Genomic DNA, 24,542 nt, shown 5'->3' with positions numbered 1-24,542 from the left:
AATCTGTTAGTGAGTAGGGGGGTTTTCAATGCCATTTATTTAACAATGTTTACTTTTCCCAATGTCTACCTTAGATTATTTGTAGAAGGGTCTCAGTAGTAAGTGATGGTGATCATGAGAAATTGTAAAGATTTCCAACTCGAGAGCTCAAAATACATTTCTTACGATCTATAGAGACAGTGGGCATCAGAGATCTTTTGGGGGTGATGAAAATGTTATAAAATTGGATTATGGTAATGATTTCACAGCTATGTAAATTTACTAAAAATCGTTGAATCATACACTTAAAACAGGTGAATTTTTGGTACAAAATTATATATTAATAAAGCTGTCAAAAAATTGTATTCATTGAGGAGCTAGCTACATGTGCCTAGCCTTGTGCTAACTAAGCAGTACGGAGTATGATTTGATATGAAATGTATTGTAGGAAATGGGGCAGTAGGAGCTAGGGTGGGAAGGAATTCTTGGGGATAGACCTGGACAAGGAAGGCTCCGTGGAAGAAGGTCAGACCTTTCAAAGGCGGGTAGGATTTTGGTGAGGGAGAAGGAAGATGGAAAGGAGGGAGGGAGACATGAGTCGGTGTTGGGAGACAGTGGAGATACTGTGGAGGATGGAACCAGAGAGCGTGGCAGAGGAGTTTAGATTCAACGGGTTAGGTAGTTTGAAATTGTAACGTTATAGGTTTCTATTGGCAAAACCAGAAATTATAATAAAATTCCCTCTTGGGGTCTGTTACTTAGATTTATGTGACACCTGGTTGAATAGAGGAGCATAACTTATAATTTCACAGTCCAAACAGCCAGGCTTACTTTCACATAATAGAAGGGGATTTGAAGTGTTTTTTTCCCCAATAAATATATAAATCTATATTAAAATAGCAAAGCATGACAATCGATTGATCATTAGTTACTAATTACACCAGGTGATATGTTAGCCATTCTTAGCTTTGCAACTAAGCTTTGATCCATCTTCCTGTCCAAGGAAGAAACTGGTTCTGTTATGTGACTTCCCCCACCCCACCCCACCCCCAGTTTAACAAACAATCATGAGGGAGGAGTCATGGCACTGTTCATGGTGGAACTTTTCCAGTTCTGTGTGAGAATTTCTGGGAAACCTGTTTTGAATTCTTAGCTTGCTTTTATCTTAAGTCAGTTCCCCAGGAAACAGACTCCAAGATGGAGATTAACTGAAGCAGGTTAGGGGAGGGCTCTGATTTACAAGGGAGTGAAATAAGTTGGATTGGGAAGAGAGAGAATGATGAGCTTTGAGTCAATTGCAATTGCAGCTGAGGCCTTAGTGGACCCCATGGGGAGCTCTGGAGTGGGAATGGCCCTACAGAGTTGACGCAAATCTAGGCATAGGGGCTAGACTGCTATACCCTCACGTCAACCAGTCATTGGATGCAGACAGCCCCAGGAAGGAAGTATGACTTGAGCAAAAAGATTTGCTACAAAGCAGTTCCAAAGTAGGGGCTCAGTTGTGAAACATCAGAAGGCAACACTCTGGGCACCTGGAAGAATAGATGCCCGAGCCCTTGACGGGGAGAGCTTGGTGGTTCACTACAGCATCCACTACACCTTCTAGGGTATTTATCGCTCCACTGGTTTCTTTAAGCACTTCTGCAAGGTTGCAGCCATTTTGTTTTTAAAAAATAAAGTCTCTTCCAGAAATTCTCAATCTGCCCTGATCTATGGATTTTGAAAAGGCAGAAAAAAGGGAACCAACTCAAGCTCTGGAGCTCACAGAGGATAATATTAAAGAAGATAGCATTGTCCCACTTCCTTAAGTTAAGTTTCATAATGTAATCAGTGTCACTTTATTGGTTCAGTCAATCAAGGTGATGAAGAAACAGCAAGAATTTCAGTTTACTTTTATTGGTACTCTAGTCCAGACAACTCTTGTGGGAATCCTTCTTTGATATACCACCCGCTGCCCTACACACCATGCAGAACGAATCACTTCACTACTTAGGCATCCGTAGTACTTTATTCATACCCTTCGTCCAACTGCACGTCGGGTTCTGCACACTGTTTAGATCTGACTCTATCCCGAACCCCCAGAACATAAGCATCTTGAATACAGGGAGCCTTGTCTTATTCATCTTACTTGCCTTGATATCTAGATGAATGACTGGAACATAGTAATTTTTCAAACAAGAGTCTGGGCTGAAAAGTAAATGTTAGATTGGTGGTGTGGCAGTGGAAATAGACACGTTAGCTTTTTTAGAAATATATTTTTACCATCAGGAAATTTTGTATTTGGTAGTTCTGTTTCCGGGAGAGAAAATAAACAAAGAGAATCAGGATGCTCCAAAATTCCCTCCAGCCTCCTGCAACTCTGCAATACCTATTCCAGAAACGTGCCAGTGTGCCACGTAGGAATGGTCCAGGGAGTTCCAGGTCCCCACTTAAATAAAACCTTAGTTTACGTTCTAAGTTTTCTTGGGATCAGGTTATTAGGGATTTTTTGCTATTGAATTGTAGTTCCTTATATATTTTGGAAATTAATTCCCCCAAGTTTCTAGAACCAATTTCAACGTGCGCTGGTGGGTGGGCTGTGGCAGGGGGAGGCAGTTCCCACGCACCCAAGCAATCTCTGACACCAGCTGGGTGTCCTACAATTCAGCTCAGTTCTGACACCATCTACCTGGAGAGAGCATCAGATCCCACAGGTTGAGGGCTCAGTCCTCCAAGACTGCCCGCCCCCCCAATTCAGACACCAATCACAAGTCTGAGTTGTCACCTGATTGGATGAGAGTTCCAAGGACCCACTCCTTGGGTTCCATTAACTTGCTAAAGTGGCTCACAGAACTCAGAGAAACATTTTACTTACTAGATTACTGGTTTATTATAAAAGGATATAACCCAGGAACAGCCAGACGGAAGAGAGGCCTAGGGCAAGGTATGCGGAAAGGGTGTGGAGTTTCTGCCCTCCTGGAGCTTGGCCACTATCCCTGAATCTACAGGTGTTCACCAACCCAGAAGCTCTCCAACCCTCATACTTTTGGGGTTTTATGGAGGTTTCCTTATATAAGCATTGTTGATGAAATCATTGACCACTGGTGACTGAATTCAGTCTCAATCCCCTATCTCCTCCCCAGAAGCTGGGGGTGGGACTGAAATTTCCAGCCCTCTGATCACATGCTTCACTCCCCTGGCAACTAGCCCCAATCATGAGGTTCTTTCCAAGTCACCTCATTAACCTAAACCCAGCTGTGGTGGAAAGGGCTTGTTAGGAATAAGAAAACACCAACTTCACTTTTATGGCTCTGAAGTGATTTCAGGAACTGAGAACAAGAAACTAAACATTATAACAAAAGGTGCTCCCATTACTCTTATCACTAAGAAAATTTCAAGGACTTTAGCTCTGTGCCAGAAACGAACAAAGGCCAAATATATATTTCTTATTATACCTCACAATATCACAACCCGTTATCAGATACATGGTTTTCAAATGTTTTCTCGCATTCTGTAGGTTACTTTTTACTCTGGTGATTGTATTCTTTCCTGTGCAGAAGCTTTTTAGTTTGATGTAGCTCCACGTGTCTATTTTTGCTTGTGTTGCTTGTGCTTTTGGTGTCGGATCTGTGCAATCATTGCCAATACCAGGGTCATGAAGTTTTTCCCTTGTATTTTCTTCTAGTAGGCTTACAGTTTATAAGTTTTTCATCCATTTGAGTTGACTTCTGTGTATGGTGTAAGATAAGGTCAACGGGTATATGAAAAGATTCTCAACATCTGGGACATGCAAATCAAAGCCACAATGAGGTATCACCTCACATCTGTTGAAATGGATATTGTTGAAAAACCAAAGGACAGCACGTGTTGGTGAGGCTGTGGAGAAACTGGAACGCTTGCACACCGTCGGTGGGAATGCAAAATGGCGCCGTTGCTATGGCAAATAATATGGAGGTTCCTCAAAAAATTACAAATAGAAATACCAAATGATCCAGCAACCGCACTCCTGGGTATTTAGCCTGTAAAAAATTAATAAACAAAGACCAGAAGAGGGAGCTCTCATACCCAGTGAGGATAGCTGAGCGCAGCAGGAAGAAGAAAGATTCCTCTTCTTTCCTGGCAAGGACTCAGCCGATGAAAAGCCATGGACTATTCTTACTACAGCACTCCCGACTTCCTTTTCCACCCTAGAAGGATGGTCTCCTTTCCTTGCTGTGTGGGGACTTGCACGCAGCTCACCATGGTTACAGACCCCAACTGCAATCCTATGCTGATCCCAAATAAGTGCATTTTTGCTGGAGAAATATCTGGCAGTCTATTTGTTTCAGGTCAACAATCCAAAAGCCTTAAAATCAGGATCTCAAAGGGATATTAGCACTCCCAGGTTCGTTACAGCACAATAGCCAAAATGTGTAAATAATCTACTATATATTATAATAATCTAATATATATGTGTATATATAATATATATATTATATCTAATATATATAATCTAATTATATATATTTATATATAAAAATATATATTTATATATATTAAATATATATTAATTAAAATAAATAAATAAATATATATATTTATATACAATATAATATTATATATTAAATATATATTTATATTAGATTATATATAATCTAATATATATAATCTAATATATATATATATATTTATGGGCCTCTTAAAGGTAAATTTATTTACATGCACCCTGGACAGTAATAACACACTATGACATTTTGTCCATGCTATATAAGAAATTACTTTTTAAAAAGGAGGTATTCAAACTGTCCTTGAACTCACATTTCTTTGACTCCCTTCTTAAGCCTCCTCCTTTCCTTTGTGTTCATTGACCCCAAGGCTTTAAGCAGCTAGGGAATGTTTCTTGCCAATTACCATAACACCAAAGAAATGACCACTAGAGGAGCGCAAAGAAAGAAGATTCTTGATTGGCTTCCTGGCAAATTGATGAGTCATTCCCCAACAGTGCTGTAATTTTAAAAAACTGTTTAAATTTATCATATTATCACTGTGCTTTTTAAAACTTGTTTTCCTCACAGTGACCTTTTCTTGCTACACCTTAAAACTCTAAGCATCATATCATTTATAATCTGTTGATACACTGAACTTGAAACAATCGAAGTGTTAGAAGTCAGTATAAGGTAAGAATATTTTATGCCTGTGATGCACTGTATACCACTCCAAAATGTGTGACTCTGGCCTAAGGATTATTTTGAGCTGAAGACAATTGAGGAAAAGCAGACCCAGGATGAGCAATCTGCACCCCACTCCCCATCTGTATGAGAGCAGAGCGGACATTCCCCTTGTGAAGGTCAGCCCCGTGCCTCCCACGCCAGGAGCGGGGAGAGGGGAGATGGTGCCACAGAAAGGTCTACATTGACAAACCTTACTAAGCAGCCGCGTCTTCCATCACTTTCCACCTATATATCCCGACCCCCAGTTTGCTGTCCCTAGAAACTTCAAGTCCTCTTCCTCTGTCTCGTTGATCTCGAGTGGCCTCAGCCTGCAGCAGCTTGAAGCAGGATTTCAGTTGCCAGCCAGAGACTGATGTCAGGCTGCGGCAGTGAGAGCCCTGACCTGTGGCCGGTGACAAGGCCCCTGGCCCGTCAGCTTTGTAGAAATGAATTCCCACAAAGAAACGGAAAGTAGTGAAACAAGTAAAGTGTTTATTAGGAGGAAAAAGAGTACTTGTGAATAGGCACACACGGGCGAACTCAGAGAGAGAGTCGCACCCTCGTGGTAGTTTGACTCACTCACATGGGGCATTTCTTCCGGGTTTCCTTTGGCCAGTCATCTTGCTTTGCCTGGTTCTGAGTCTGTATTTGGTTTAGCTCAGGGTCCTCCCATGTGTGCGTGCATCTCTTAGCCAAAATGGATTCTAGCCAAGAGGCCTATGGGTAGGTTGACATCACTCCCTTTCTGACCTCCAAGGAGCCTTTCTGCACATGTATAGTCAAGAAGCTCTCCTTGACCTTGAGAATGAGAAATATGTGGTCTCTATCTTTTATCTGGGCAGGTCTCGCCTCTCCTATTATCCTCCTGCTATAATCTTCACCTTGGATTATCTGTCCACAGGGGACAAACTCCAGCTGCTCAGCCGGGGGCCCATCTATCTCCGGCCTCATTGTCACTTCTCTTTCAACTTATTTTTCTTTCGTTAAGATGTTCTATAAGCCCGATTTCTAACCACCCTTTTGAGTTCCTCATCACTGAGTTCTCCTGTGTGTATGTGAAAGAATCTTAAATTGGGCACACCCCATGCCATGGCTGTTCCTTCAGCTGGGCGCTGCACACAAAGGGCTCCGTCTGTGAGAGAAATCCCGGTGCTTGGTGTCCTCATGACATGGAGTTTTGCATGCCTATCAACTTAAAATGTACCTCTTGTTTACATAATTTGCATAATTTAAAAGCATAATGTTGCCAAACTTTGGAAATGTTAATGTTCAAACTGAAAATCTCCACTACCTGTAACTTCCCCTCTGGATCAGTATGTGGTTTATAATCCCAGCCAGTGGTTTGATCTGTTCCAGTGTAATTTCCATGAGCTCTGCCTCAACTGGAGAACTAGTATTTGTGAATTTTTTGTACATAAGTGTCTGTTACAAATATTTTAGCAAACACTTTCTATTTCTCTGGCTTGTGCATATCTTGGCTGGCATTACAGAAAAATAGTGCAAACATTATTCCCTTACTGGGAAACTTTTTAATTTTTCTCTCGTTAATCTATCTTTTGTCAGTCTTTTTCGGGGCCCAGCCAATGAACCTAAATTTTCTTCCTCTCTTACAATTGCAAAAATTTTTTAGAACTCTTAACCCGTTATGAAGTTTTCCTCTCTGTCCCTCTTTTGGAGCATCTTAGTTTGTGAAATGTTTTTCATGAAGAGTCAAGGATTTTTACTCTTTTTCTCCCCAGCAATTACCTTGCTTCTGTGAATTTTTTCAGATTTCAATTTACTGGTTTTTCATAAGACTGACACGTATTGTGGAACACCAGTTCATGTGCCCGATGCAGAGTAAGGCCAAACAATCTGCAGCGTTGGAGTCTGGAACAGAGAAAGGTTTACTGCAAGGTCAAGCAAGGAGAACAGGTGAGTCATGCTCAAGAAACCCGAACTCCCCAATGGTTTTCAGGAAAAAATAGGCAAAATTTAGGGTGAGGGCTGCAGGGTGTGCAACTTTCTTCTGATTGGTTGGTGGTGAGGTAACAGGGCGGTCTTCCAAGACTCAGCCAGAAGTTACCATCCTCCACGTGGATGGGGGCCTTAGTTCCTGCAGAAGAACTCAAAGATATTGTTCCGTGTATCCCTTGAGGAGGAGCCAGGACCCTGCTTTAATGGCTGCACTATTGTTTCTTGATTGTTCCTCCTTTGTTTCTGCACTCCCTCACTTCCCACATTAGTAACTGTCTGAATCAGCCTTTTGGAACCCAGGGAAGGTCTAGGAGGCTGAAGAAACCTTTTCCTACAAACAAGAAACAGGGGACATGGAAGGATTTGTACCCAGGAGGACCCCACAGGGTCCTGTTCTGTTTCATAAGTCTTGCACGCCAGTTATTATGTGCTAAAACTGATGCTTTATTCTGAATCAAACTCTCAAGCACAAGGCTGCTGTGTACCTCCAAGTTCTCTTTAAGCACAAACTTGGACGTGCAGACCCTTGAAGTGGACAGAGATCTGCTGATGAGACCTAATGCCATTGAGCTCGGTAGCCCTATTGCACGCACGGATTTCCTGTGCTTGGCTGGAGGGCGACGCAGCCCAGGAAGGGTCAGGGCACAGCTTCAGGTGGCTGCTGCCTGAGCCCTGGGCTTCATTTGTGCTGTGATAAAGAGCATCCTTTCCATGTAACCTGGTGTCAAACGTGATGAAAACTAACATCTACTGAGAGCTTACCCTGTGCTAGGCTCTGTTCCAGTTCCCAAGCATGTATCAATTAATGTAACTATCAAAGTCCCATTTTATTTGAGATAGGAACCGTTATCACCCCTGGATTACAGGTGAGGAAACTAAGGAACACAGAGAGACTTGGTTGTTGGCCAGTAGCAGAGATAATATGAACCTAGGAAGTCCAGCTCCAGAGGCTTCCATACCCTACCGTCTTCGTCAAGGTGCTTAGTAAATATTTGTTGAATCAGCAAATACCTCTCCTTGTCCAGAAGTTTAGTGTTTTATTTTAATAATAAAATTTGATAGTACTTTTCTATATAGAATATTGGCCTTGGTGTCATGCTCAGTGAGACAATTTAAATCCCTAAACAGATTAATTCCTCAGGTTATTTGTTTTAACTTTCAGGTTTTCAAAACATAACATTTCTTCATAGCAACATGGCCATCACTTCCTAATACTTTCTCAATGATGTAGCCAAGCATTATTATACACATCAGAAAACCAGTTCATTAAATTGTTAATTGATCAATGTAAGCATGAGAGTTTTATCACATAAAACATGGCTGAGACATTTCTAATAATGTCCGTCTAAAATCAACGCTGCCAAAGTTAGAAACAATGCTTTACTGCATTTACTTTCATTTCCTTACTCTGCCTGAGCCAGACCATTGTGGTACATCACCTGGGGCTCATGTTTTGAGAATGGTGTGCTACAGGTAATTAACAGAAAAGCCTGGTAGCATCTAACATCTGTCTGAAAGCCTGTTGATGGATGAACAATGGGTATAAAAGACCTAGCATCTTGTGAAGAATTGTTTATCATGTTTGCAATTATTGGTCATTTTCAAAGGACCCTTAAACAAAAGGATCAATCATTCATCCGCTGTGCATTCTTCATGAAGCTGGCTGGCCAGACGTTTACATCCCCTGTTTAACCCACAATGATATTGTTCCCCATCCTTTTTATATTTTCTGTCATCCTCCCTGTAGATTTTTTTTTCTGCCACACAGCGTGGCACACGGGATCTTAGTTGTCCAACCAGGGATCGAAACCTTACCCCCTTCAGTGGAAGCACGGAGTCTTTTTTTTTTTTTTAACATCTTTATTGGAGTATAATTGCTTTACAATGGTGTGTTAGTTGCTGCTGTATAGCAAAGTGAATCAGCTATATGTATACATATATCCCCATTTCCCCTCCCTCTTGCGTCTCCCTCCCACCTTCCCTATCCCACCCCTCTAGGTGGTCACAAAGCACCAAGCTGATCTCCCTGTGCTATGCGGCTGCTTCCCACTAGCTAGCTATTTTACATTTGGTAGTGTATATATGTCCATGCCACTCTCTCACTTCGTCCCAGCTGACCCCTCCCCCTCCCTGTGTCCTCAAGTCCATTCTCTGCGTCTGCGTCTTTATTCCTGTACTGCCCCTAGGCTCTTCAGAACCACTTTTTTTTTTTTTTTTAGATTCCATATATATGTGTTAGCATACAGTATTTTTCTCTTTCTGACTTACTTCATTCTGTATGACAGACTCTAGGTCCATCCACCTCACTACAAATAACTCAGTTTCGTTTCTTTTTATGGCTGAGTAATATTCCATTGTATGTATGTGCCACATCTTCTTTATCCATTCATCTGTCGATGGACACTTAGGTTGCTTCCATGTCCTGGCTATTGTAAATAGAGCTGTAATGAACATTGTGGTGCATGACTCTTTTTGAATGATGGTTTTCTCAGGGTATGTGTCCAGTAGGGGGATTGCTGGGTCATATGGTAGTTCTATTTTTATTTTTTTAAGGAACCTCCATACTGTTCTCCATAGTGGCTGTATCAGTTTACATTCCCACCAACAGTGCAAGAGGGTTCCCTTTTCTCCACACCCTCTGCAGCATTTATTGTTTGTGGATTTTTTGATATGGCCATTCTGACCAATGGAAGCATGGAGTCTTAACCCTTGGACAGCCCAGGGAGTTCCCCTCCCTGCAGATATTTTTAGACAATTATGGTAATTATTTTAATTTGTAGCCAGCTTTTTACAGCCAAATATACCCACTGAAGACTTTCATAGAGGTACCAGGAAGATTCTATGATCATGAAGCACCCCAAATATTAATTACTACCCCAATAGTGTATTTGTTTTCTAGGGCTGCTATAACAAAGTGTCACAAACTGGGTGGCTTAAAACAACAGAAATGTATTTGTCATAGTTTTGGAAACTGTAAGTCCGATATCAGATGCCCGCAGAGCCACACTCCCTCTGAAATCTGTAGGGAAGGCTCTTCCTTACGTCTTCCTGACTTCGGGCGGTGGCCTTCAAAGATTGACATGCCTCGGCCTACAGCTGCATCACTCCAACCTCTGCCTCTGTCATTATGTGGTGTTCTCCCTGGGTGTCTGCATTCAAATTTCTCTCTTCTTAAGGGTATTGGATTAGGGCCCATGCTAATGACCCTGTCTTATGTTGATTTTATCTGTAAAGATCCTATTTCCAAATAAGGTTACATTCACACAGACTGGGAGTTAGGATTTCATCATATCTTTATGGGCAACACAATTCAGCCCGTAACAGATAGGATACATGCAAACACACCTCAGAGACAGACTGCTTTCAAGGCTGGGATTTGCAAGAGGAGGAGCTTTTCTGTAAGCCTTCTTGACAGTATCTGCCTACTTAAAGAAAATCCTGTGCATAGAGGGAAGTGGTTAGTAATGAAAGCATAGAAATATCTGAAGTTAGAGAGCTGAAGACAGGTGGGTGAATCCCGCACTGTTCATGTAGGGTTGCTCTTCCAAGGTGGAGGAGGGTGCTTTGCTCCTCTGGTTACTGCCCTCTGTATATGGAATATATATCATATATATGACTCACTCCCCTTGCTTTGATTCTGTGCTCACCTAACAATCTTCCAACTTAATTTGACCTCAACAGGAATTCCTCCCCTAGGGAAAGAGCAGAGGACAACACTGCAGTTATTAGTTACCACATTTGAGTTGGGGCTTACGCATCAGTATTTTTGAGTCATGTTGGTGGGGCTCCATCCTAAGAGGCTGGTCAGCTATGAAGGTCCTGGGCCTGTAAAATCAGGAACCCTGAGACATGGCAGCAGACAAGGGCTGCTCCCAAGGAACTGGGTGAGCTGAACCAAGCTTCACTCAGCAATGACCCTTTTTGCTGCCTGTCCATTCAAGTTAAATTACATATGTTCGGAATCAATCAGTTGATTAGCAGCTTAAACCTGAACTCTCATACTCCAGAAATGATCTGAATACATGTTTTTATTAACCTTCCCTTCTATCAGAGAGCTGGCCATGGTTCCTTTGGTCTTGTCAGATTGGGTAAGTCCCAGATCTTTTGGAATCAGGGTTATCGTTCCCAGGTTTATGGTCAAATTCCTCACCATCAGGACAGAGTTCTGCGAATCTGGTGAAGCTCTAAGGGTGATGGAGAAATTGGAGAGTGTTCCTTTAAGGCACGGATCAAGGAGGGGACCAGGTGTCCGTTGTAGACGCAGCCCCAGGCTGCAGTCTAGGGCCCAATTAGCAGTGAGCTAAGCAGGGTTTTTGTTTAGCTTAGCAACGGCCTGCGCGGTCCCGGGGGCCCGTCGGGGTATCTGCGGCGGGCGGAGGCCCGGGCCTCTATCCTCAGCTCGCGGTGGCGCTGGCAGCTGCAGAAGTCGCCTCCGTGGGCTCCCGGACCCCTGGCCCTCGGGGTCTCGCAGCACTAGGGCAGAGAAGGGACTGCTCCCCGCGTCGGGGAAGGTCCGGCCGAGCAGGGCCGAGCGCCCGGCGGGGATCCTCCGCGTGGAGAGAGCACCAGAGGCTCCCGGGGTGCGCGGCTTGAGGGGACCCCACGACCCCCGTCCCCGCCCCGGGCCGCCTCGTCGCCATCCCTACGGGCGGCGGTGGATGGAGCCCCGCAGCCCGGCTCCCCGCGGCTTTGAGGTTCGGGCAGCAGCCAGGACAGCATTTCCAAGGCCAGGACATGAAGGTCGCTGTGTTGGACCTTGGGTCTCTCTTTGCCAAAATCTTCAAGACCTCTACGGCGCCCGCGGCGGTTCCCTCGCCGGTCGCCTCCTCCAGCCACTCGCGAGGCGCAGCCACCGCAGGGCCGGCGGGCATCGGGGCGGGCACCTGGCTTGGCACGGCCCCGCCCTTGACCCTCTTTCCAGCCCTGGCGCCCGACTCCCGCTCCGGTTCGCGGGGGGCACCAGCCCTGCAGCAGCCGACACCCGCCCCGCTCCGTCCTCTGCTCGCCGCCTCCCACCCCCGGGTCTCGGTCGCGAGCCGCACGGCAGAAGCGGGAGGGACGCCCCTCTGGCTGCCCAGTAGCCCGAGAGCAGCCAAAGTCCGGTCCTCGCCCCCGCCCCTGCCCGCGGCCCCCTCCAGCGGCGTCTGCGGCGCAGCCGGCTCCCCAGCCCCCCAGGTGGCCGTGGCGCGGCCGCCCCCAGGCCCTGGCGGGGTCTTGGCGACGCTGCCGTCCATCGGGGGCTCCGCGGGCAGCGGCAGTGTGACCGCGAGCGCACGGAACCGTCACCCGCCCGGCCCCGGGGAGCGAGAGCCCGGCGCTCGGGTGCCCCCCGGGCCTGGCCCCAAGACCCTGTTCTTCACCCTGCCAGACCTCGGCGAAGAGTGGGCCTCGGACAGCGACTCGGAGGACGGCCGAGAAGCGTGAGTAACGGCTGGGACCAGGCAGGTCCTTCTTGGGTTGGGACCCCTGCGCCTCCACCTGTCACACCCACCTTGCCAGGCGCCCGTTACAAAACTGCACTATTTGCAGTAACTTCCACTAAGTGCCCTGGGTACGTCCCTGCACTTTTCTTGGATCCTTATTCCTCGGCTTTCTTTTCTTTTCAAACAGAGGCTGTGACAGGCTTTTGATCAACTTTCTCGGAGGTAATCCTCTGCTGTTCACTAGCAGAGAGGGAGGGAAGATGAAGCGGGACTTGAAGGAGAGGAGGACAAAGTTTTGTTTCTTTTCTAGCTGAAGTTTTGACTCAGGTCATTTGATAGCCAGGTTTCCTTAAGGACTTTGAAAGGAGCCTTTCTCTAATGCAGGATACGGCGGACGTGCAGGGTACCCAATACCTACACTGGCGGCTATAATTTTAAGAAATGGTGAGACACACGGCGCCTCCCTCCTTTTCAAGGATCAGCCCCAATTCTCATCCTAAGTGGGATTTTTTGTGTGTGAGACATCGAGTTGATTTACATATGTATAACATCATCTGACTCAATGGATTTGTATCATATAGCCTAGAGCTCCTGTGTTGCTGCCACGGGGCCCTGAGGTACTCCGGAAACGCTGACTGACTTCGTGAGAGCCATCTCAATGGGAATTAGGGGACACGTCCCTCAACCGACATACACACACACACACTCACACACTACCCTTTCACCACCAGGAGCAGTGATGAAAACATCCCTCTTGTAAAATGTGGATTTTAGAACAAAGGCAAATTTTATTTTTTTAATGAGAAGATATAGCTCCTCTTAGTGGGTATAAAAATGTTCAGCCTTCTTGAATTTCACAAAAGGATAGTGAAATGTTCAAAGGCAAACCAGAAAGTCCCGTTCACAGATGGAGATTTCTGTATTGTAATCTAGCAAAGGAAGAATGGTCAGGGAAGAATGGTCAGGCCTGTTAGCAGAGAAGCTCTCTTCTCCCCCCAAAAATGGACAGGAAAACTTTTGCATTAAGACTGATTCTAACTCAGTCAAAATTTAAATAACTATTTTCACAAAACTGCGTGACGTTCATCTCAGTGCTAAAATAAGTTAAAGAGTAAGTTGTTCCTTTTCATTTAAAATATTATATTATGAAATAGATGAATCAACTGATTTTTTTTTCCCCTAAAGAAAATCAGTTGCATTTGGATAAGTGGCTAGAATACATATGTCTAAGGAATTAGGCCTTTGTTATTGGCTACTGGTCCTTAACATTTATGCAGTTAATGTTTTATGAGCAAATAGATATACACACTGACCTTAAACTCTAAGTGTTTTTTTCCAACAGGCACTGAAACATTCAGCATGGCCAGTGGAAAGCACTGGTGTTGATTTCCGTTCTTAAACATCTTAAACCATGTTTGCATTGTCCAAAAATGCTTAATGGATACTTTTTGAATAACACTGTATTTGGCACTATTTACAGTATGCTAATCTACATTAGCAAAGATATCCAATTGTACCGAAAGGGCAGACATTGAATTTTACACAATTGCTTTGAGGAATAATAGGTACAGATACGTGTGTTCAAGGATCTTCCTAATTATGTGCCTTTGTTCTCTCCATGGGATGTCTGACAGCCCTTCAAGTACATTAGTTTTGTATTTTTTTTACATATGCAAATAGTCGTGTTCCCTTCCTTCCATACCTCCTTTCTTTTTTTAATCATGAAGTTAACAAACGGATAAGGGAAAAGAAGAAAGAAAGGAATTTTTCCTTCAGTCTTATAGACCTTTTGCATCTTGAAGTATATTTTTTTCACTCCCGGATTTCTGGGGTGGCTATCTATAACACTGAATAAACAAACATGCTTCAGCACTGGATTTAAATTTTACAACTACTACCTTATCTGTCAGTTTGCAGCTGCTAGTTATTAGCCTGCCGCTAAACTAGCAGTTAGCGGCTGCTAGTTATTAGCCTGCCTGATTAATAACAAAATCGTGTACTTGGTTTTCTCAAGCCCAGGGATGCAGAGAGTGGAAGATGGTTAAAGTAAGAATAAGAGAGGGAGGGGGGAAAAGCACAGCTAGAGAGAATGTGGATAGGTGTAAAACAAGTGCAAGCAAATCTTGAGAAACATGAATCTAATTTGAAGACCACCACACTCATTTACAAAGAAAAGTCCTCATTCACAGTTTCTATTTTTTGGAAGAAAACCCATGTATTTTACCTTTGACCTGATTCTGTCCTTGGGCTTTGTTAAAACGAAAAATAGTGAAATTACTTTGAGTGGGGACATAGGCACACTTTCAATTCAGAGCCTTTTCATTTTTCACCAAGGTGCTATGTAATAGCATGAGTTTTGATTTCTGATTCATGGATTAAATAAATGACTGGCCCACAGAAGAGGGGTTTGCCCTTTTCAGTCCACAAGACATACTGGTGGCCACATTTGAACCAGAGGCCGAGATACTGAGTGGCCTTATTTACCTCTCTACTGCACCCCCCAGATGTGCGATTCAGCACTTTCATCCTCACCTTCACCTCCCTGTGTCTTTCACATATAACGCCGTCCCTCATTCACACTGGTTTCTGGTCTCCCCAGCCCTCTTTCCTACCTCCTTTTGCATTTCCGGTTTGAACTACACAGTTATCACCTTGTAAAAGGGCTTTTCGTTTGTTCTGCAAATAGAAGAATTTCTAACAGTAGATAAGGCAGATAGATGGAGAATTGCTGTGTATGAAGGTTGGTAGAGTTAAACTTCACATGGTCAGGAAGTATTTCTATCTTTTTTAAATTATCGCTGATAACAGAGAGTCATTGCTCTTTTGAGTGACTGAGTTTTCTTGTTAAAGTCACATAAGTGTGGAAATATCATAGTTGGTGCCTGCAGGACTTGTTAACTTGACTGCCAATGAAATGAATGCAGGGACTTCTCTGAGAATAACCAGTAGCATCACAAATCAAATCGTACATAGCCAGTACTTTGTATAGCTCTTGCGCATTCCTACCCAGTGATCGTATTATATATATGCACAGCATATCTTTTTTTAAATGATAAACTCTTTGTCCTGTGACACTTAACACACACCCACAAAAGGCATTTAATAAATACTTATTAAAAGAATAAATGAAAATATTTTCATCACAAAATCCACTTTCATGGGTTCCTAACCTTATAAAAATCAAGAGGAAATTTAAATGTCCTTCTTTAAGAAATTGTCTTGGGCCTTTCTGTTTCATTGTCTTGGAGTTTTCCCAGAGTTAGTGATGCTTCCTGCTGGGAGTTTGCATTTCCACAGGGATGAATGGTGAGCTCAGTAGACAATTGTCATATGACTGTTACTTTCTATTACAGTCATATGACCATCAATTTCGTTAAAAATAGTAATGAACTTGACTTGGTCGTTCATGTCTAGCATTTGCTTAAACCCAAGAAAAGAATTTTGTTCTTAATGTCATACAGTAGGTTTTTAAGCTTTAAATTATCTTCTTTACTTTGTTATTACATTTGAAGTCTCAAAAATTGAATTTGAGCTATCATGTTCTGCTGTGTATTTAAAAAACACATTCTGAATTTTTTCTAATGTGATAGGTAACGTGTGTACTTGATATGTTAGCAGTTACCAGTTAGTTACCTGTTACCAATCCGTGATAAGTACAGAAAGTGAGGATAAGTCTTTAGAAAAGTTTATAGCAATTGACAGAGTAACTTTATGTCTGTTGACTGATAACAAACTTTTGGATTTGTATTTTGTGTATCTTTTTTTCCATTTTACTTCCTAGTAATTTATTTTCATTACACTTTAAAAATTATAACATCCACAATTTATAGGAAATTTTTTTTTTTTTTTTTTGAGGTATGCGGGCCTTTCACTGTTGTGGCCTCTCCCCGTTGCTCCGGACGCGCAGGCTCAGCGGCCATGGCTCACAGGCCCAGCCGCTCCACGTCATGTGGAATCTTCCCGGACTGGGGCATGATCCCGTGTCCCCTGCATCGGCAGGTGGACTCTCAACCACTGCGCCACCAGGGAAGCCCCATAATATTATTCTTTACTTTTTTTTTTTCCTGTCATGTCTCCTTTCATATAAATAGTATTAGCAGGTATGTGTTTATTTTAGGTACCATCAGTTTTCCTGATTCACACACACACATACACACCCTACATATATATACATATGTATGTATCATTAATTTCAGAATTTATAACCACTTACCACTTTAAAGCTGATGATTTGTAAACATGGTGAGGACCCTAGTATCCGTAGTTCAAGAAATGGATCATTGTTTTGCTGTTGGTAGTTGGTTTCTTATTATCCTCTTAAGGTTGTCCATTAAGAGTCAGATTCAAAATAAATAAACTGGATTTTTCACTATTAAATGTAATAGGCATGGTTTACCTCTGTAAATGCTGAGCTGGAGGAATAGGTGGGCTTCTTTGTACCTATTCAGATTTAGAAGGCCTTAGATCTCAAAGGAGAATGGATGCCCACAGCAGGCTGGACTGTGTTCCAGCGTCCCCTTTATTCATTGTAATTATTAAGAATCTCTTACTGGGAAAAGGCACGCGACAGGTGGTGTCTGCCCTTGGACATGTTACTTTGAAAATGTGTATTACTTCAGCCAACTCACCCGTATTTCTCTCAGTTTATGAAAATGGTGGCTTGGCCATTTTGCTATCTCACGGCATAGAATCTGGTGACTCTAGTCCTGGTATTATTGTATGACTTCAAGATTGAAACAAGCACATATTAATAAACCAAAACACAGGTGTACTCTCCGGTTTGTAGAAAAGTTATTGGACTGTATGAGATAAAGCATCTGTTTGAAGATGGGAGAGACAGGACGGCATCGGGAGCAAATCTTCGGTGCCTAAGTAGACCTAGAGTTCCTGTTAATCAGATTAGCATCTTGCATTTAACAGGCTGAGACTTGAATTTTTTTTAAACCTCCCTCTACTTCCCTGCCCTCCCCCCCCGCCACGCCCAACTAGGAATCCTTCGATGGGAGGGTGGGGGTAGGTGAAATTGTCTGTATTTCTCAGGTTCATTCAAATTCTATTTAAAAGGATTAAGGACAGCAAACACCTGTCTGGGTAGCCCCGGGGAAGGGGTAGGAAGGCCAGACCGGTGCGCACTGGAGGCCCAGAGAGGGCAGTGGGGCCGGCGGGTGCCCAGAGGCCTAGTGGCCCGTGGTCAAAGCTCAGGACACTGGGTTATAAAATTTGGCCCCTGGCAGCGGGAAGGGGGCACGGCGTGCTTTTCCGGAGGTCGGTATCCGGGGAGAGTGGGACGCGGACCGAGGGCAGAGGGCGGCGGGTGGGAGTGGGGGGCGCCGGCAGGCTCCGGAAGAGGGGACGCCGCGGGGAACCGCCGACTGGCCCAGCCCGACCCCAGCGAGGGGCGCGGCGGCCAGCGGAGGAGGAGGAGGGAAGGGCGTGGGCCGGGAGGCGTGGCGTCGCCGCGCCGCGCCGCGCCGCGCCGGAATCTGGCGCTTTCGGGGCCGAGGGAGCCGGGGCGGGGGTAGCAGCGCCAGGCGAGCGGAGAACACCACGCCCATGGACCGCGCAGCCCGGGCTGGGAGCGCCCCTGGCCGCGCCGCTCGAGACTCGCCGTTCCCGGCGGTGCCGCGGCCGCACGTGCAGGGCTAGCGGGCGGGGGCGCAGGGCTGGGCGGCCGGGGAGCCCGGGCCCCGGGGGCGCGGGGGCGTCGCCTGCAGGGGGCCGGCTCGGGGTGGCAGCGCCGGGCGGCGCTCAGGCCTAGGGGCTCTGGGCCTGGCCCGCAGGACGCGAGCCCAGACCTGGGGCTGATGGTGATTGGGTGAGTCCTGATCTGGGAAGGGCGGGGGGGGGGGGGGGGGATGAGCTTGCCTTCGTGTCACCTTTTTGTGCTACAAGCGTGATTTTTATCTGCTTGCAAAGTCAGAGTCCATCTGGTCTGTTTCCCTGCATCCATTCCTGAAATCTCGTGCTGACGCCATCAGGCCCTCCAAAGCGTTCGTGGCGTCTGAGATGACATCTCTTCAGTCCCAAGAGCTGGGAGCCTCGGTTGCTTCTAGAATGAGCTTGTATAAGTCAGGGCTTACCATCCTGCGTTCCAACCCATTCAGAATGCAGTACTCATTTCAGACAATCTTTTTAAGCAGAAATATAAATTTTGAAAGCTGCCATCACTTTAATAATTGAATTTCGTTTTTAAAGTAAATTTATTTATCTACTTATTTTTGGATGCGTTGGGTTTTCATTGCTGCGCAGGCTTTCTCTAGTTGCTTCGGGGCTGTGCAGTGTGCAAGCTTCTCATTGCGGTGGCTTCTCGTTATGGAGCGCAGGCTCTAGGCACGTGGGCTTCAGTAGTTGTGTCATGCGGGCTCAGGAGTTGTGGTGCACGGGCTTAGTTGCTCCGCGGCATGTGGGCTATTCCCAGACCAGGGCTCGAACCTTTGTCTCCTGTACTGGCAGGTGGATTCTTAACCACTGCGCCACCAGGGAAGTCCCTAATAATTGAGTTTCTATAGGGCAAAGTGGCAGAGGTTTGTGGGTTATCAAGAGGCAACTTTTAAAAAGTAAAAGTAGATAATCTAGTAATTTCTTTGACAACTGGAATGGAGTGACTCGGGGAGATTGAGACTGAGCTTTAATTTAACTTTGATGCACCAACAAATTAGTGCAATATAGTTTGGTGGCTGCACTTCAGTCTACCCTAAAACCCAGAGCCTGTTCTGAAATGAACAGCCTTTAACCTTCCGACTACCAGCATTTTATCATCTCTAAAATGTAAGCCGTATGGACAGGAACTAGTGTAAAACTGTTATGTCTACGTATTATGTAATAAAAGCTTATTAGACATCCCAGCACTTTCAAGTTTTAAGATATTTATAAGACACATACTGTAAATTGTGTATACTTTCCTAGACTCTATAGATTACATGAGTTGATAGTTACAGGGAATTAAAGATGTTCAATATTATGCCTGAAATAGCTCTACAATGCATGGTTAGAGGACAGAGAAACCACAAGATTCAAAACAAAACGTAAAAAGAAAAAAGGCAAGTTCTATACATTCTGTTCTTCATTCACAATGTCAGTAATGTGGTTCCTGGAGAGACATGGAGATCAGATGGCCTGGGTCCTGGAACCAGCTGCAGCCCTATCTGCTTTGCGACCTTGGAGAGTCATTGAGTTTACTGGGCTCAAATTCCTCTTCAGAATTCCTCTGAACTTTGTGGTCAAACGTATATGTTATTAAGCTGAACTCTGACGTTTAAGACATTACACAGAAGTATAGGGACTTCGAAGGAGAGGAGGCAGGGAAAAGCCCAGGAGAAAAGAGCTGGAGAAACGGTGTGGAGGCAGCTGGTGTTTTCAGGCATCTGTTTTATGGTAATCCATCCCCTACCCAGCATCATCCCTGAGTCTTGAAGACCTCCTGTCCTCAGCTACACCTTGAAGTGCGTAGGAATGCTGATCTGCGCAAGGATATGCTACAATGTCAAGAGAGGAATTCCTTCTTCCATTTTGTAAACAGCTTTCTTCTTAGTTTGAAAAGTCACCCCTTTTCCCCCTTAGAAAATGGCGAATTTTCTGAAGGAAGAAATTATTGTTCATTGAAAACAAAACAAACTGGCCTGAGTCTGATTAGTGAATTTAGCTTTCAAGTTGCACAAAAGGCAGAGGAGAAGCTCAAAGAAAGAAAGGTGGATGTGAGTGGATTAGACACTCCATAAAAAGTCATTTGGGGAGATATCTGCTACGCTAAGAGCTGTGGATCTTCTTTCTTCATAAAGGATGAAAAATTCTCCGGCAATATCTTGGATGTGGAGGATATTTTCATGTCCAGTCACAATGTCATCTTTTGTATTAAGCAGAAACATTCTGAGTAATTAGAGGGCCAAAGCACGCTCTTTGTTTGAGGTATTAATTTAGTCTTTGCCTAGTGATTCTTCCAATAAACAGAGAGCATCTCTAGGTGTCAGGCAGTATTTTAAGTGCTACAGATAGAAGACATTAATAAAGTATCAGGAACATCCCAATAAAAAACTAAAGTCCCAAGAGAGATAGGAAATGCCGGGAGAGGTGAAAAAAACCCAAGAAAATGGTGTTTTCATCGTGTGGCGTATGCCAGCAATAATAGCAGTGAAAGCAACCTGATTTACCCGGCTTGATTATGTAAACACTTTACAGACTTCATCTAATTTAAGTCTCACAACAACTGGAGAAGTAACTTCTCAAGCACACAGCCTGTCAGTGGCAGAGCAAGATTCTAATCCATGTTATTATTCTATGGATATTACAAAAGAACAGTATTTTATCTAATTCACCACCCTGAGGTTTAAAATTCTTTCTCAATAACAAGCAAATTAACTCATATACCAGTATATATTTTGTAACATTCAAAGCAGATCTATTTGATGTAATTTTTTGTTGATTGCCTCTTTTATGTCATAAGCATTTTTATGTTTATCTAGAGTTATAGAGTCACGTGGAAATGACTGAATAGGGCTAGAGGTAAAGCAATTTATTGTCCTGTGTTCTTTTCTCTGCTACCCTTTCTTTAACAGCTTTATTCTCAGGATTGCTTGGTGTACTTATGACTGTTGAGCAATAAAGAGAGGAAAAATATCCTATAATTCTGTTATTCTCTCTTGTAAAGATATCTATATGATCGCTCACCTCTGTTTATAGTAATTAATTTGTTTTAAAAATTCTCTTTTTTGTAGAGTACTGTAGGTATACAACTAAGGACGGAACTGATTCTCTGATTAATATTTTTTTTAAACTCTATTTACATACAGAAATATAAATGATGAAAATTAGGTACCATTTAATTGAAAGCAAAAGCAAACTTTTTAAATGAGTGGTGTCCCTGTTAGAAATATTGAAAGTTGACATTTTTTCCCCAAATGACTATCATATCTTAAGTTATAAGTTATTTGTATGGGAAAATATTATTTCTATAAAAGAACAGAAGTTGTTTACTGTTAAACGTTAGGAAGGTATTTAACTAGAGGGAAGTAAATGTTTTAAAAGGTTCAATGAAAGGACATTTTAATGATTAACACTAACTGGGCTATACAAGCCAGGTTTAATGCCTTATTTAAAATTGAGAGATTTCTTCTGTTTTAGTTTTCCATTACTCTTAATATTTTAAAACGCTCTACAAATCAGGCTACAAACCAAGCTAGAATGCCAAACTAAAGTGAGTTATTGTTTGTGTGTTTCAGTCATTTCTTTTATTTCTTTATGTGTTTAGTGATTCAAACGAAGTTGATATATTTCGGAATTAATAAGGAATTATCGAGTTTTTTTCGTGCAAGGCTGGTTGGCTTTTGCAAGCTCCAGGGCACCTGGTCAAGGGGTACGAGGGACCTGAAATCTAGCTCATGTTTCCATTGCCGAGTTTTGGAGTGAGGCTCCACCTAGGTTTGGAGCAACTTTTATCAGTCTGGCTGAGTCACAAGAAGTAGTTTTTTTCCCAGTTTACATAACAGTTCATGTAGGTTAATAACAACCTTGATTCTAAGAAAAATAAAAACGGTAGGGAACTAGGCTCAGTGTCTTGAGGTGTGTGTGGGGTGTGTGTGCACACACATGTGTGTTTAGGGGGACATGGTAGGAGGAGAGGGGCAACTTTCTACAAAAGGAAATTTTAAATGTCTTAATGAATACACTTATTACATTACAGATACTCTTCATATTTTATTTTATTTTTTCAGAAGAGGACTGCCAGAAGGATCTGGAAAGCAGAGTTTTGCTGTGAAAAGCAAAGATCCTTTACCTACACATTTTACAAGAAATGTACAGAAAGCCATTGATAAATATACCCGGTAAGAATTAGTCTGTTAAATGTGTCTGATTGCAGAATGAAAATGTGCCCACAGTGAATATGGGAAACAAAGTCACTGATGGGCCATGAATTTCCACAAGTAAAATTAGCAGTTTTATTTTTAGCCAACTGCAATGTTGCACTGTATAAATCTTTTAAAGTCAGTGTACTGTGAAAATTAACCAATATATTTAAATAAAGAAAGAGGAAGTAGGCACAAGGTCAAGCCACTTCCCAGTATGACCTCTTCTCAGTAAATGTTATTTATGTTACATTTCTTCCTACAGTGAATCCGTGTCATCATTTTCATCAAATGGAAACCCCATGCCCACAGAAGCTCCCAACTCCTGGTCTGGGTCTGGGACACAGAGTTCAACCACAGGCTTATCAACCGAGAGGAGCTCCATTTACTCTTGGAGAGATGATGTATGTCTCACAAAATTTTGGATAATCCCATGGTTATAACTTATAATGATGACTTGCTTTCTTATTTTAAAAAAAATCTTTTTACCAATTTTAAAAGCATTACCTAGTCCACACATACATATACATAAATATAAAAGCACTTACATGTCACACATGAAAAGTGAAATTACAGAAACTGTAAGTAAAAATTGCCCATAATCGCATAGTCCAGAGTCTTAGATGTTGTTAATTTTGTTTTTTCCACCTCCCAACCCTCCCCCTCAGGTTGTTATATATGATTTCTTGTATAATACCTATGGCTGGAGATTCAGGAGAGACTGACAATTAGGGGCTTGAGTAAGAGAAAAATTGGGGGAAAATAAAAGCCGTAAAGAAGAAGAATCACCATGATTAGGGAATTTCCCCTGAATATTCTAGCATATTCTAAGCCAGATGTTTTACTTTGAACGCTAGCTGGAAGATGTTAACCGTAACCCTTTAGGGCGACTCCGCTGGGTGGGACTTGACGTCTGTAGCCCAGGCTCATGTTCAGATCTCTGTGATTGCGCGGTGGCCGACCTCTTATACCCTCAAGAGTCGGTGAGAATTCGCAGACACAGGCTTTGGTGAGGCCCCTGTGGCTGTGGACGAGTCCCCAGGGGAGCTCCTTGGATGTTCTAAGTCCTGCCCCTTTCTTGTTTGTGTTCTGGTTTTCATTTACTTCTTTAAAGGCCACTCTTGCCCGCATGGCGCGCGGGGGTCTGCTCCCAGGGATGGTTTTGTAGCAGCGATTGTGCAAGGGGCCAGAGGGAGAGGGCCGTGCTGCGGGGGGAGACTGAAGGGGAGCCAGCTGTGAGTCAGGCCCTTTCAGACAGGATGGGACTCTGTCACTTGGGATGAACAGCCCGCACCCTCACGCCCCCGCCCTGCCGCCCTGGCTCTTCGGTCAAAAGTGTGCCGACGGGAAGATGGCTGAGGACCATTGCTTTATGAAGCAATACGGTCCAAATTCTGGGATTCCTTTGGTACAAATTTTCAGGTAATTATCCATAGAGAGTCTTATGCCTTCCATGTGTAGAATTTATTCCAGCCCCTAGACAGTAAATTTTGCTTTGAATCTAAAAACACTCATTTACTTTTTGATAGGTAACATTTGCAAAAGCAACAAAATACAAAAGACCGAAAAATGAAAATAAGCCCTCTTCCACACTCCAGCCACCCAGTCCCCTCGTAGGAGGCAAATATTCTTCTGAGTTTTCTCCTTATTTTCATTTTAAAAGGGGTAATTCAACTCCCCTACAGTCTGGGAATCTAGTTTGTTATCAATTGGGGGGAAGTAACATGGAAAATATAGAATTTTTGCTGTGGAAATCTATGAAAAGTCTGTGAAAATCAACCTAAATTGACCATTTTGCATCAGGTATGTCAGGCTGAATACGCACTTGGTCGCTCTGAGTTGTGGGTTAGATTTCAGGTTCACCTGCCACCCCCCAACCCCCGGGGAGAAAACTGAACAGGGCTCTCGCCCTGCAGCCCCCGGTACAGTGTTGGTTCTTCCAATTGTAGTTATGTTCATTTTTTCCTCACTGGCTGTGGAGACGATAGGTCTGTTACTTCTCCATCATGGAGAATATATGGAAAGGCTGGAGGGTTTTCTCACTGACCGTTCACTGTGGCCATAGCCCAAGAACCTCTTAAGGCCACACAAGAAAAACGAATGCTCTGGCCCCGCCCTAATAACCACATCTCTTAGGACACCTAAGGTGGGTTTCTTTTTCTGTTTCCTTGATTAAA

The 24,542-nt window shown here is 43.6% G+C and overlaps 1 protein-coding gene across 2 annotated transcripts in view; it reads left to right on the top strand.

Annotated features, from left to right (window-relative positions):
• Nucleotides 1-11,837: 11,837 nt before the first annotated feature.
• FAM149A (family with sequence similarity 149 member A) overlaps nucleotides 11,838-24,542 on the top strand; it is a gene marked incomplete at its 5' end in the record, with an annotated part of 29,220 nt that continues 16,515 nt past the window's right edge. For both annotated transcript variants that reach the window (XM_079909149.1, XM_079909148.1), the window contains 3 exons: nucleotides 11,838-12,523; nucleotides 22,234-22,344; nucleotides 22,631-22,769. In XM_079909149.1, the coding sequence (XP_079765275.1) occupies nucleotides 11,838-12,523; nucleotides 22,234-22,344; nucleotides 22,631-22,769 (936 nt within the window). The remainder of the gene's footprint in view (nucleotides 12,524-22,233; nucleotides 22,345-22,630; nucleotides 22,770-24,542) is intronic.

Source organism: Stenella coeruleoalba, assembly GCF_951394435.1.
Source record: "Stenella coeruleoalba genome assembly, chromosome: 21".
In the NCBI taxonomy this organism is placed as follows: domain Eukaryota; kingdom Metazoa; phylum Chordata; class Mammalia; order Artiodactyla; family Delphinidae; genus Stenella; species Stenella coeruleoalba.
This window is presented reverse-complemented; position numbering and strand designations above follow the sequence as displayed.